Source organism: Gambusia affinis, linkage group LG08, assembly GCF_019740435.1.
Source record: "Gambusia affinis linkage group LG08, SWU_Gaff_1.0, whole genome shotgun sequence".
NCBI lineage: Eukaryota > Metazoa > Chordata > Actinopteri > Cyprinodontiformes > Poeciliidae > Gambusia > Gambusia affinis.
Window position 1 is genome coordinate 29,708,750 of NC_057875.1, and position 12,767 is coordinate 29,721,516.

Sequence of the window (12,767 nt, forward strand, 5' to 3'; positions counted from 1 at the left end):
TTTGTGTCCCCACACAAGTCTAGGCAAAAAACATGCAGTATTTAATGATGGATAATCTAAATCACTTTTAAATCTGCACAAACATCTGTTATAAAGTTTAAAATATCCCACCCGGTTTTGTTGCCATTAAACTTCACAGCATCCCTAAATTCTCTCTGTAGGTGACATTCACAAGTATTAATCCTGAACTAATTAGCAGCTTGCTGTAGCACCTCCAACTTCCTTCAGCAGCCTCCACTGACTCACCGGTTAAGACAGCAAGACGTAATCTGTGATCGTTTTGGACATAGTTGGTGATTGAATGGGCTGGTTAAGAGTGGGAGGGGTCAACATAGTGACAGAGAATGCTGGACATCAGCCGTGTTGTTTGAGACTTGTTAAAGCACTGGAGGCATTAGAATCAGGTGGGGATCCTCTTGTCAAACCGTCATTCTCTGTGAAGCCAGCGCTGGTCTTAGAATAGCAGATGGTCCAGATATTTCTATATCTGGACCATCAGGGCAAAGACAAGGCATCAAGAGTCAACCATGCACATGTTCAGGCAAGGCCCTGTACGTTTTAGATCAGGGATCTCAAACTCCAGTCCTTGAGGGCCGCTGTCCTACAGTTTTTAGATCAGCCACAGGTACAAAACACGGGAATGAAATGGTTTAATGACCTCCTCCTTGTATAGATCAGTTCTCCAGAGCCTTAATGGCCTAATTATTCTGTTCAGGTGTGGTGCAGCAGAGGCACATCTAAAAGTTGCAGGACTGCGGCCCTCGAGGACTGGAGTTTGACACCCCTGTTTTAGATGTACCTCCAACAACATAGCTGAAATAATTGCTGTGTTGAGGCCCGGTACTGAACCCATCTGCTGGATCTGGACTTTTTGAAACCAGGAACATCTAAAACATGCAGGACACCCAGAGTTACACTTCACTCAATATGTCTTGGTGCATAAGCTGAATTTAAGCTAACTTGAGGACTGACAAATATACTTGCTAAGATGGGTTTAATTTCAAGGCTCATTTGATTCATTTGAAAAATTGTTAATGATTTAAACATTGCGTGGATTGTGGAATTAAGAATAGAAATCAGAGATTTGACCTTTTTTTTAAAATCTTAGTCTTCATTAGGAGCTTGATTTAGGTGACCTCTAGATTATCCCAACCTCACCACCAGATGCTTGAATATCAAACGTGACAATGGATACTATTGATCACTAAAGTTGCGTTGTTCTTTTTCTAGCTGGAGATGGAGAAGCTTCAGCTCCAGAGTCTGGAGCAGGAGCACCGCAAGCTAACAGCACAGCTAAAGGACGAACGTGAGAAGAATAAGCACATTGTCATGATGTTGGTGCGCGAGTGTAAGCAGCTCGCCACTCGGGTGGTGGAGGAGTCACAGCGCTTCGACGAGCTTCAAGCTCGCCTGGATGACGAGAGTCGCACCTCTGGCCGACTGCAGGAGGAGCTGGGTGGCGAGCGCCAGCGTAGCCAGCAGATGGAGGCCAAGATGGAGAAGCAGCTGTCAGAATTTGACACAGAATGCGAGCAGCTGCGCGCCAGGCTGGGACGAGTGGAGGCAGAGAGTCAGGGCTTGCGGCAGCAGGTGGAGCAGCTCAGAACTGAACGGGGTGATGAGAAAGATGACGCTGCTGCTGCTTCACTTGCTGCTGCCACCAGTACACCACCCAAACCCAAAGCTATGATATCTGTATCCATAGCCACAGAGTCCATAAGCTGTCAAGCAGCATCTTGTCAAACGGATGTGCCCCCTACTGAGGCTGAGGGTCCTAAGAAGACCCCCCTCTCTATACCTGCCAAACCAGCCCCTGCCAACTATGTGGGCCTTAGTTTGCCAAAGACAACTGGAAGGGGGATTGTCCACAGCAGCTCAGGAGGATTGGCACAAACAGAAAATGGCTCAGAAGGCCAAGCTTCCCACGGCCTACCCACTGGGGTGAGCCCTCGCGTACAGGCAGCCCGCTACAAGTTTCAGGAACAGGACCAAAATGGAACGGCATCTCAGAGCCCTCCAGCCCGTGACCTTTCCCCAACCAACCGCGACAACTTTGCAGCCAAACAGCAAGCGCGTCATACAGTGACGCAAGTACTGTCGCGTTTCACCAGCCCCCCCGCAGGAGGAGCAGGATCCCTCCGTCCTGCCCTGCCCCACTCCGCCTCGGAGGGCGGACCCTTCCCCAGCCGCCTGAGCCATCCCATCGGCCTCAAGTCGCCCACAGTGACCAGGATCGACCGGGGGAACCCTCCTCCCATACCTCCTAAAAAACCAGGGCTTTCTCAGACCCCCTCACCTCCTCATCCATCCATCAAGGTAGTGGGGGATAGCAGTCGCTCCCCTGGGGCCGGCCTGAAGCCAGCCACACCCCAGCTGCCACCAAAACCTGCCCTGGACCTGGTCCCAGCCCTGACTGCCTCTCAGGTGGGTGCCTACCCCCGTTTGCCAGGGCCCGGTCGGGGGCCTCAGCGGCAAGCAGCAACAGCATGCGCAGAATCCCCCCAAGACATCAGTCCTGCCACTGCTGTCAGTAGCCCCTCCTCCATACACCTTCCCTCCACATCCTCCTCCATTAGTGCTCCATCTTCCTGTAGTTCCAGTGCCTCAGCAGGCAGCCCCCTGGCAACAGCATCAGGTAACGGGGGCTCCTACAAGCTCTGTCTCCCTCCAGCTCCTACTGCTGCCTTTTTATTTTCCTTAACAGTCTTTCAAAGTGACCTTTGTACTTGTCCAGGATAGCAGAGCATAGTGATCAAGTCACACTTGTGCTAGGCAGAATACCTCATAGGCCAAGTCTGATGTTGCTCATCACTCATCTCTCTTCCTCTAATAAGTCCTGGTCTCCGGACAGCTCTTTTATCACATGTTGGCCACCTCAGCCATGTCAGCATCGCACGCTGACAACTTTAGGGCAAATTGAATATAATGTTGAGCTGAGGCTGTCAGAGGTCCTTGGTTCTCCTGTGCATTCTGATTGGTTTGGCCTTTCTATAAGTAACCCCTGTCCTCTCTGAAGCTGATGCCAGAGGCTGCTTTTTCCTTCCCTACCTTCAGTTCTTATAGCATGCCATCATCAGTTAACTATGTAAACTGTTTTTCCTGTCTCATCTTTCATGAATGTGAACCACTAACCAATTATTGTTAAATGCTTCAGCAATCTCATTTTTGCTGTTGCCGTATATTTTCCCTTGCTATGATTAAAATAATAACCCTTTTTTTGTTTTTTCAAAAATTGTACTCATTTTACTACAAACCCTAATCAAGTGGTATTCATATTATCTTAACTTTTTCGCTTTGCTTTAAATTTGAAAGAAATGATGAAAGCTCTAACAACACAGTCGTTACTAAGTATATTTTTTAACTTTCCTGTATATATATATATATATATATATATATATATATATATATATATATATATAGTTCCTCTGATTTGACTCTTTATAGGTTTATGTTTGAGTTAAATGAACATTGTTCAGGAATCACTGACAACATGCCTCTTAAATGCTAAGTAAATATGTAGTATTTATTTGCAGAAAATGGTCAAAATAACAAAAAGATGCAGTCCTTTCAGCTTTCAGACCTCAAATAATGCAAAGGAAACAAGTTCATATTTATTTAGAAACAATACTAATGTTTTAACTCAGGAAGAGTTCAGATATCAAGATTTAGTGAAATATTTGGGATTAACTTTTCATATATATATATATATATATATATATATATATATATATATAAATATATATATATATATATAACTGAACTGTCTGTAAATTTTCATTCTTATTCATCCCCCTGTTGAATTCTTGTTTTTCAATATCACACACACCATGCTTCCCCACTCCGACTTTCTTATTCTTTTATAATCTCTTTGATCCTGTTTGCAAGACACTATCATCTATTATCATTGTTATTTTTCACTGATCTGTTTGTCTAATGTATTCAATTGATTAAAACGATTCATAATTTCATCAGTATTCTATGAGATAATGTATGTAACAGTCTTATTCACTCCATTATTACTGTGGGTAACAGAGTGTTGTATAATAATGTAATGGTTACAACGCTTTGTTAAATTAATTATGGACCTTGAAGTTTCTTAAAATTACTCACAATACAGTCACAAACTTTAATTTGTTTAATCGAGGACAAGTAATTTGTAATTGTGAAAGGAAACAAGAATAATATACAGTTTTAAATTTTTTTTAACAAATACAAATCTGTTTAAGGGCGTGCCATCCGGCCCTCTCTACACTGATGCCTCTGAATAAAGGCAATCAATTTGCCCCAAGCAAATATTAGTAATATTTGTTCTGGCTTTACCCCAAACCAGGTTATTCATAAAGTTGTGGTATAAACACTGTTTAAAGTAGGATTGGCTTGTAAAGGAGTATTCCAAAGTTTTGAACATTTTAAGGAGCAGTTTTTACATTAGGCAGCCCATTCTAACAACAAGAAACTAACTGAATGCCCTGCACCTTATCCTGAACACACCATGTCCATGGTGAAGCATGGTGATGGTAGCATTATGCTGGTGGGTACCTATCCCCAGCGGGGCTAACAAAGCCAGTCAGGGTTGATGAGGAAGTGGGTGTAGCTACATAAATACAACCTAAATTATATATTAAATTGTTTGTATGGTCCAATCAAAGTTCAGACCTAAATCCAGTTAAGTTTTTTCAAGACTTGATCGTAACTTTTTGCAAATGCTCCCAATCCAGTCCAAGAATTGACTCAGGAGCAAAATGTAACATTTTTCAGGTTTTTATTTGTAACAAAAACCTGTTAAAGCCATGTGAAATGTTCCTTCCACATAGCATCTATCTGCGAATTGTTGATTGGTGACATAAATTTGTAAATATATGCACAAAAGTGAGTTTGTAGCAGAAAAAACAATGAAAAATTTCAAGATGTATGATTACTTTTGCAAGACACTTTATTTACTTTGACTTTGCCAGATTTGGTTGCTTTGAGCAAAATGTAAAATTAAATCTTCAAATAAGTTCTGAATCAGCATTAATTGGATTTCCGCAACAGATCTTAAGTTGTGTGACAAACAAGTAGCTTCTTCTTAAGCTCGCCAACCAGACTCACTGATAATATATACATTAAGTGGTGGGAAAAAAAACAGTTACAAAATCTTTGCAATAAGCGAACTTAATCATAATAGATTTAGTTGATATGTTTCTTACTGAGTTTTGAATTAAGCAGCAGTATTAGTTGTTTTTAACACTATTGTAAAAGTGTCTATTCGCTAAACAGCAAAAGTATTTTCTAACATTTTTCTGTCTGTGTTGAAATAATTTTACATAAAATGTCATTTTCCCCTAACAAGTTACAATTATGTTTTTCAGGAATTTTGTGATTTTATCAATGTTGCTAAGTGATTAACATACTCCTGAAATTTGTATGCTGTTTGTATTTTGTCTTTGTCTTTGTATTTTGTTGCTGTCACATTGTCTTTTATTAGATGTACTACTGCTGTATACAGACTGTTCTCATCTGCTAGCACTAAAAAATGGTTTGCATTGGCTGTACTGATAATTGACTGTAAGTGTAATCAGGAAAAAGTTAATTTTTTGCAATGCAAAGAGTTTTAGTGAATAAATCTTAAGCGTTTCAATATAGATTTTCAAGCACTTGTTGCTTCTTCTGATGACATCATACAAAACATAATATTTCCATAGAAAGTATCATTATGAACACTTTTTATACGTTTACTGTCCCCAAAAGACAAAGACATAATCTCCACTAAGTTTGATTTGTGTATTTTATTAATATATAGAGTTTTGTATGATTTCATCAGGGGAACCTTAACTTTACCGGCAAAGTTGAACCATATCTGTTTCTAACATTAAAATTCATTAGCTTGATAAAATTACAATCAAATCTAGAATCAAGTTTTGGATTATGGAATTTTATCTTGGTGTCTGATCCTTCATCACTAGGACATGCAGTTGCATGAGCATGAAATATTGTTAATTTTATGTTTTTGTTATTATGCTTTGCATTTTTCCAAGTTGCCTTTTTGTTGTTATTGAACTTGTTTGACTGTTCAATAGTTGGTTTGAACAATGTTTGTCTGCCCACATGTTAGACTGATGAATGTGATTCTTCTGGTTTTGGCCTGAAATGTTTATGTAGGAACTCGCTCTGTAAAATGTGTGTGAAAATTGAACGTTTTCTCCTTCCCTTCCACCTTCTTATGCCCTTGCTCTCCTTTGCTCAGCACTTCTAGTCTCACTCCTGGTTTTCCTTGTCCTAGTTTAACCTGTCCTCCTCCTCCTCCTCCTCCCTCCACCCTGCAGGCTGGTGTCCCTCCGTAGTCTCCTCTCTAAGTAGCGGTGGGCCTGCTGCCCTGGACAGTAGGCACCTCCTGCTCCTCCAAGCTGCTTCCCAGGGAAATGTCACTTTATTGTCAATGCTGCTTAACCAACCAGACTCGAACGGAACCACCATAAGTATCACTCCTACCACCTCACCCACTGACATCACCTCTACCACTACTTTGGAAACCTTGCCCAATCTTCTTGACCCAAACGTCCACCTCAGTTACAACCAAACTTCTGCCTTGTTTGCTGCTGCTCAGAATGGACAAACTGGTAAGTAAAACTTCACTAGTAGTAATCTTTTGTTGAAAGCTGATGATTTTGGCATTGTTCTCATTTATAACTTCTGACTTGTGTACAAACCTGTTGACTGACAACAGGTAGATGTCTAATGAGCTGGTCTGCTTGTAGTGAGCAAAACATGTCATTGTTTGTCTGCTTCAAGTGAAACCATCATAGAAATCAGGGGTTTATTTTTGCTTCTATTTTTGCCTCTAAAGTGATTTAAGTCTGAAGAACAGCTTGGAGTTAAAGTAGAGCACACCAGACAGAGGAGACAAATAATAGTACATACCATATAAACATAATAATTAGACCATAGATTTCTTCATCTTGATTGGAAAACAAAGCAAGAACATAGTGAATTCTTACTTTATATTAAGCGAAAGTTGTAACAACTGTATGACTGTGTAAAATATGTAATATAAACTCTTTTGGGTATATAAAAGGTAGCATTTTATCTTATTTACTGGTGATTTAAATTGATGGCTGATATTAGAGATGAACGGTGCGGCCGGAGGTGGACCAGTTTACATACGGAGATCAGACAGAGATGGACTGATGTGCCGCTGTGAAGCTGGTAACTGCATGAGCTGTGGCTGATCCCATTATGTCTGCTGCTGTTACATTGTAAAAGGGGAATGCAGGACTGTCATGTGGGAGATGTAACGTCAGCAAACATTACACGCTCATTCATCTGACAAACACAAACTACAAGAACTGAGAGATGAACTCCTTTGAAGATCTTTGCATCCTCTGCTGCTGGTTTCTAGGCAGACATGTTTGGTCATCATCGATCTATGAATGTGCCTGAGGGACAAACAAATCAAACAAACCTCATTCTGTCTTGCATTAATATTCTTTAAAATAGATGTTTTTGCTAGGCCTGTCATGATAATAAATTTTGCTGAGCGATTATCTCAAAGATTATTGCAATAAACGATAATAGACCTGTCTACACTGATTTAATGGAAATGACGTAATAATGCATGTGATTTCCTGTCAAAGATAAATATACCTTATTTTCAAAAGAAGTGTAAATAAATACTGTATTCAACCAAAAGAGTGCAGATTATGAAGTCTGTAAACCATATTGCCCTTCAGTAATTATTAGATTTAAATAGAGAAGATGGAACATCGACTACCTGATGTAATAGTTCACACTACATGTTATTTCACACAAACATTTTCCCCTTATGACAATCTTAGAACGTTGACCGTTCTGAGATTGTTGTTTGTGATTTTGTAACCGATCATCCTGTAGAGTGTGGTGTGTTATGGTAGATCGTTGTGGCCGCTCTGATCTAAATCAGGGGTTTTCCCCTCTGGGAGCATTAATGCAGCCTGTTGAATGTGACAGGTAGCCAATCAGAAAGCACGGATTCCGTAGTTGATGAACCCGGTAACTTTTCAGCTGTTCTTCGTTAACGTGACATAAATAGGTTCTAATGGTTTTCTTTCAGTCAGGACGTTACGCTGACACTAGAGCCACATGCACTGCAGGTAGATTGTAGTAAAGCATTGATTAATGCCTGGTTTTCAAATTAGTTAACTAAACTTGTAGCCATTATTTTGTTCCCATTGTTGGACACCACAACCAGATGGAACCGTTATACCTAGGATTTCTGTTGGCTAATGTGTGATCTCTCAGGTTTTGAAAATGGGCCGACAGCTCTAAGATGGTGTAGTGTGAACTGGACATTACACTGAGGAAATGAGGAAGGGAGGGTCAGTGGAGAGCAGCGGAGTTGAGCCTTTTTTCATTCAGTGTCATCAACAGAAAGAAAAAAAGGCTGGAAGAGACGATAAAGGCGACAATTAAAATGTGGTCAATAGTTTTAATTTATTGTGCGATTAATTGATTTATTGTTTATCGTGAGAGGCCTAGTTTTTCCTTATAGATGCCTCAATCCAGCATTCATATCTTTACCTCGATATGGAAAACTAGTCTAGATTGGGTATCAGAGACAATATGCCCCATCTATAAGACTAGATATATTCAGTGTAATTCTATGCTGTGTGCTCTGAGTGATGGCATGCTTTATTATTTATGTTATATTATATTTAAAATACCTAATTGCACTTTCTGAACCATTTGAAGGAACTATTGTTGCAATAAATTTTTTTATGTTTGACCAAGATAGTCACCCCATTGTTTTTATCACTTTCAGTTTCTTTATTATTTATGTTACATTGGCTGTTCTACTCCTAACTGCTTTGACTGAACAAATTAAAGTTGTTTTTCCATGTTTGGCCAAGCTTGTGAATCTGTATATATATTTATATATTTAAATGTCTGTACAAATAAATTTGTAAAGTATTTTGAAATTCGGGAAGAATTCAGAACAAGAATTCAAACACGAAGCTTTTCCGTGGTCAGGTCTATTCTGATGCCAGGAAATGGGACAGGACAATCCTGTTGGGTCAGATCTTCCTTACTTTCATGGAACCAGCACAGCTTTGGCTACAGCAGCTCTTGGCTCTGGTTTGTCCTGATCTGAGTCGTGGCCCCCAGGCATTGTGCCCCCAGGGGAATTTCCTCTGAAGCTCCCAGGCTGTTCTGTCACTCCTCTCTTTGGAATTCACAACCAAATTTTTACAAAACCTGTCAAACATGAAATCCATCGATTCATCTTTAGTATTTCACATTAACTTATGTGACAACACTTATAAGTCTACTTGTAAGTCTATTTATGAAGCAAAGTTCATTTCACATTTTGATTTTTATGTGCATAATGAATTGCATGAAGTATTTATACATATAATACCTGTACTTTGTGTCTTCTGGCTTGTGTTTTTTTGTGTAAGTGTGGGTGCCTCTACTGATTTCGAGCCGGTTGCTACATCACCTCTCCTCCTCTGCTCTTCTCCCGCTAAGAGTGTGTGAAGCTGCTGCTGTCTGCAGGGCTGCCTGCTGACATTTTGGATGAAAATGGATTCACACCCTTACACTTGGCTGCCACCCACGGCCATGCCAGGTGGGACTCATTTAAACGCTTCTGCAAAGGACAGTCCCGTATCTGTTATTCTGTGTACTTATTATGAATCATTTGATAACAGTTAATGAATCAAAATCAAAATCAAAATGACTGATTTAATTTCTAGCTGATGTCTTTAAAATAGTTGTCTATGATGAGATGCTATCTGTATCTGTTCCAATATTGAAAAGATTCTAGATTTGGTATCGTAACAATGTGCCCGATTCATAAGGGCAGATCTATTCTGTCTACCTCTATGCTTTGTGCTGTGAGCAACATCATGGTTTAATACATTGTATTTGGAATTTGTATTTTAACTTTCCGAACAAGTTGAAGGGTTTGTCACAGTTTATTTTTACGTTTTTGACCAAGAATAAGTTACATTGGTTGTTATACTCCTAACCTCACTGACTGAACAAATTCAATTTATTTTTACATGTTTGACCAAGCTTGTAAAGCTATTAATGTATCTAAGTGTGCTGTATTTGTGCAGAGTTATCAAATTAATTTACAATTCAGCATATTTATGTCAACAAAATAAAAAATATAAAGAGCTATCACCACTTGGCACATGGAATCTCACAAAGTTGATGTGAATTTATTATATCTCAAAAAGGTCAGAGCCAAAACGTTTATCACTTAAAAAGCACAAAGTCTCTAGAAGATCAAGATTATCAATCAGTTACTGTTCACTAAGTATGGCTCTTGAAAAAAATTAAGCTGTTGCCAACAGCAGCAGAAATGGCGAAAATACCCTCTTACATAAGAAAGGAGATTCGGAAGGTAGATTTATTCTGATTAAAGGTTCAATTGCTGGTCAATCTATAACCACACTCATTGTCTATGCCCCTAATAAGGATTCACCTAACTCCATTTCACAAGTAATTTTATTGTTTTGTCATTGTTGTGATGGTTTTGGCTTGCTGGCTGGCGATTTCAATAGTATAATGGATGCCAGTTTAGATAAATCCTCCGCGGTACATGTGTCCAACCCCAAAGCTTCATCTGCTCTTAAAGAATTATGTTCAGACATTGGGTTGATCGATGTGTGGCGTCAGCTGAACCCCAAAGTAAGACTACTCTTTATTCACACCCTCATAACTCTTATTCTAGACTTGATTATTTTTTTATCCCAAAATCTTATCTACATTCTGTTCTGTCTTGCTCTATGGGTTCAATCGCCCTTTCAGATCATGCCCCTATTTATTTACAATTTGAATCTTCATTTAATACTGTGAGGACTTCCATTTGGAGATTTAATACCTTGTTCTTGATCAGCAGCTCTTTCTGTACCCAGACTTATCTGGAATTAGGATAGGTGAAGATCACCATGTGATCTCTCTTTTTGCAGATGATGTCCTTTTATACCTGAAAAACCCAAATAAATTGGTCCCAGCTGTACTTAGTTCCATAGATAGATTTGGTGCTCTTTCGGGTTATAAAGTTAATTTAGGCAAGTCTGTCGCTTCTCCTTTCAATATCCCCCAAGATATGGAGCTACAACCTATTTTTCATACGTCTAAAAGAGGTTTCAAGTACTTGGGCATCTTTATTACCCCTGATCTGAAAGACTTGTTCTCATCAAACTTCTCCCCCCTAGTTCAGAACATTAAGAATTATCCATCGAAATGGTCTACTTTACCTATATTACTTTTCTGTAGAGTTAATACAATAAATATGAATATTCTCCCTCTCTTAAACTACCTGTTTCAAAACCTTCCTTGCTACTTGTCCCTTACATTCATTAAATCCCTTAATTATCATATTTCTCATTTTATTTGGAACAATAAGCATCAACGAATTAGGTTCTCCACTCTTACTAAACCCAACCACTTGGGAGGTTTATCTTTACCCAACTTACAGTTCTACTACTGGTCTGCTCAGCTTAAAATTATGTCAGACTGGTTTTCTAGTAGAGACACCTGCTTATGGCGAGGTCTTGAATCTCTATCATGCTGTCCTAGAAAGTTAAGTTCTCTCCCTTTTATCAATAACTTAGATCAATTGGATTCATTGAAGGAAAACATGATAGTTTATAGAACTTTGTTACCTTGGCAAGACATAAGGAAATACTTGAATATTTCCCCCTTTACCTCAATTAGATCCCCCCTGACTTTAAACCCAGACCTACCAACTTCTTTTAGAAGTATCAGCCTATTGAACTGCTCCTGTTCTGGTCTGAATGATTTCTCTGATCTGTTGATTTCCGGTGCTATCAATTCATTTAATCAAATCAGGAACAAGAGCAACATTCCTCAGAAAGATTTTTATAAATATCTTCAAGTTCGGCATTTTATGGATTCATTATTTCGGTCCAATGCATTCCATAGGGAACTGACGGACCTAGAAAATGTTCTGGTTTAAACCAATTCTCCCAAAAGTCTGATTTCAAAATTTTATGCATTCTTATTCAGCTCTGTACCATCAAGCTTTGACTCAGTCAAGTGGTTGTGGGAGCGTGATCTGGAGATGAAATTTAGTCCTTTAGATTGGCTTAAGATTAGCAATGGAACCTTTCCTCAATGCACTTCTATTTCTATACAAGAACAGAATTTCAAACTTTTCTATAGATCTTACTATACCCCTGTTCGTCTTCAGAGAATGTCCCCCAACCGTTCTAATCTGTGCTGCAAATGTTTGAGTTATAGAGGTACTTTTCTACATCTATTCTGGTCATGTGATTTATTAAGGACCTTTTGGAGGGACGTACATTTGGTGATTGAAAAGGTTTTGGGTGTTCGCTTTTCTTTGTCTCCTGTGGTCTATCTTCTAAATCAGGGGTCTCAAACTCCAGTCCTCGAGGGCCGCAGTCCTGCAGTTTTTAGATGTGCCACAGGTACAAAACACTGGAATGAAATGGCTTAATTACCTCCACCTTGTGTAGATCAGTTCTCCAGAGCCTTAATTATTCTATTCAGGCGTGGTGCAGCAGAGGCACATCTAAAAGTTGCAGGACTGCGGCCCTCGAGGCCTGGAGTTTGAGACCCCTGTAATCTAAATGTTTCACCCCCAAACATTTGGATGCACATTCTAAATCCTTGTTTACAATTCTTCAATTTCTTGCCAAGAAATGTATTTTGTTACAATGGACTTCTCCTTTTGCTCCCACAGTAAATATGTGGCTCACACAGATATCTGTTATCCTTCCTTTGGAAAAGCTGACCCATGATCTTGATCACAAATC

General features: G+C 39.5%; 1 protein-coding gene across 3 annotated transcripts in view; it reads left to right on the forward strand.

The window, feature by feature from the left end:
* cttnbp2 (cortactin binding protein 2) overlaps positions 1-12,767 on the forward strand; it is a 105,511-nt gene that overhangs the window by 65,149 nt on the left and 27,595 nt on the right. For all 3 annotated transcript variants that reach the window (XM_044125732.1, XM_044125733.1, XM_044125734.1), the window contains exons 4-6: positions 1,231-2,635; positions 6,306-6,599; positions 9,484-9,583. In XM_044125732.1, the coding sequence (XP_043981667.1) occupies positions 1,231-2,635; positions 6,306-6,599; positions 9,484-9,583 (1,799 nt within the window). The remainder of the gene's footprint in view (positions 1-1,230; positions 2,636-6,305; positions 6,600-9,483; positions 9,584-12,767) is intronic.